General features: G+C 61.5%; 1 protein-coding gene across 1 annotated transcript in view; it reads right to left on the bottom strand.

Moving 5' to 3' along the window:
• Window positions 1-601: 601 nt before the first annotated feature.
• The window catches only part of SLC12A9 (solute carrier family 12, member 9), a 9,119-nt gene continuing 7,681 nt past the window's right edge, over window positions 602-2,039 (bottom strand). Inside the window, exon 15 of the mRNA XM_009883400.1 lies at window positions 602-722. Within this exon, the coding sequence (XP_009881702.1) occupies window positions 602-722 (121 nt within the window). The remainder of the gene's footprint in view (window positions 723-2,039) is intronic.

Below are 2,039 nucleotides of genomic sequence, written 5' to 3'. Positions count from 1 at the left end.
TGCCCGTGGCCCCTCTGGGCAGCAGTGCCCGGGGGTGCTGGGCACACGCGTGTGCCTCCTTGCACGCTCCGTGTGCACAGGTGTGTGCTCCCCTGGCTCATCCCCACACACACCTTCAGACCTGTGTGCACATCAGCATACCACGTATAGGGGTGTATATGCACCCTAATGCATGTGGACATATAGACGCTCCTTGTGTTGTATGCACACACCCCCCTTGTGCACGTATACACCCCCCAACACAGCTCCCCCCCTTCTGCACACAAACGCACGGACTCTTAGTCCATGCATAATCCCCCTTAACGTATACACACTCCCCACACCATTGCATACGTGCCCCTCCTTCTGTGCTGGGGGGGTCCCCCGCTTTATGTCCCCCCAAGCTTCAGCGCAGCATCCCTGACCCAGGGCACCAAGCCCTCAGGAGGGTTTGGGGGTTCCCCCATGCATCCCTTCCCCCCAGAACAGCCCATCCCTTGGGGAAACTGAGGCACAGAGGGGGCAGGCACAGACGGGTGCTCTCCCCAGAACCCGTCACCTCTCCAGGCACGGGTGGCGAAGCGCAGAAGCTTGGAGAAGACGTAGGGTGTGTGTCTGCGTGTCAGGAGGAGGAAGAGATGTTGTTTGTGTAGGTGTGCGCCGTGTGGGCGTTGTGCGCTGCAGCCGGCATGCCAGAGCTGTTGTGTCGGTGCACGATGCCGCCTTTGCAGCGGCTGCGCGTGCTGCATGTGCACATGTGTGTCAGTGTCAGCCCCCTGCCCGTGTCCTTGTGCGTGTGACGGCATGTCTGCAGTGGTAGTGTGGGCACACACATCCGGGCGATGCCACATGGGCATCTCCGACTGGGAAAGTGTTTTTGTGTGTGCCACGCTGCATGTGCAGCTAGGTGTGCTCCCTGTGGGTGCCCGGGGGTGATAAATGGCGTTGCGGGATGCCCACACATGTGCAATGCTGCACACACCCCCTACGATGCTGTGGCAGGCTGTACACCCCCGGCCGCAGGTCCCCAGCTGCTGTGGAGCTGGTGCCTGGCACAGCCAAGGTTAACTCTGCCGAAGCCCGTCGGCACTGTGCGGGGAAGCTTTAATTTAATGAAGTGTGAGGCTTTTTATGGGCTTTTAATTACGTGGTGATAATTAACATTATAGGCCGCCGGGTCCCGCTGGTGCCCGGCTGCCCTGTGCCAGCTCCCGCCTGTTTGTAAATAAACCCCGCGGGCTGCACGGTGCCCAAACCGAGGGCACCCACCTCCCGCGGCAGGGCGCAAAGCCAGCCCCAGCCCCCTGCCCACCCGCCAGGTGGGAATTTAGGCACAAATTGGGGCACGACCCATGGCAAAAGGTGGGGTGGAGGACACCCCCCCTCATTTTTTTTCCCCCACTGCAGCCCTCCGGCCAAGCAGAGCTGCCAGCTGGCGGTGCCAGGCTTGGCGAGAGCAGGCGCAGGCAGCAGTGCCACGTTTGTCCCCCCACACCAGAGCCCAGCCTGGTCTGGAGCAGTCATCCCCCTCCAGCCCTGTGCCGGGGCTAATAGGAAGCAATCCATCAGGCAGCACCCGGGCACGCTGCCCACCTGCCAGGTACCCAATGGATTTATCACCCAGCACCCAGGCGATTTCCTGCCCTCCCCTAATCAATAATGGGGTTTTGGGAGGGAAAAATGCCAGCTCCCCCATGCAGGTCATTATGGGTGTGGGGAAGGTGGCGATGCCCCACGAGACAGGTCCCAAAGCAAGGCCAGCAGACCCAGGGGTCCGGGCAAGGCCAGCCCCATAACATTTTCCCCCTCCCTGGTAGGACCAGGAGGTCAAACCCCAACAGTGGTGGTGGAGAGACTACAGCATCTGGGTTGCCCCCACCCAGCAGCACCGGGAGGGCGGAGGAAGGTCTGGGGTGCCATACCCCATAGCTATTAGGGCCGGCACCCAGCTGCTCCCCCCCCCACCCCCAGCCTCACACAGGGAACCCAGGCATCCAGGCTCCCCTCCCCCACCCCTTCCCATTTAATTTTTCCTAATGAAAGGAAGGGAGGATGGCGGG

The sequence above is a fragment of the Charadrius vociferus genome, unplaced genomic scaffold (genome assembly GCF_000708025.1).
Source record: "Charadrius vociferus isolate BGI_N301 unplaced genomic scaffold, ASM70802v2 scaffold214, whole genome shotgun sequence".
Taxonomy (NCBI): Eukaryota; Metazoa; Chordata; class Aves; order Charadriiformes; family Charadriidae; genus Charadrius; species Charadrius vociferus.
The sequence above is the reverse complement of the archived record's forward strand: the minus strand, read 5'-3'. Positions and strand labels throughout refer to the sequence as shown.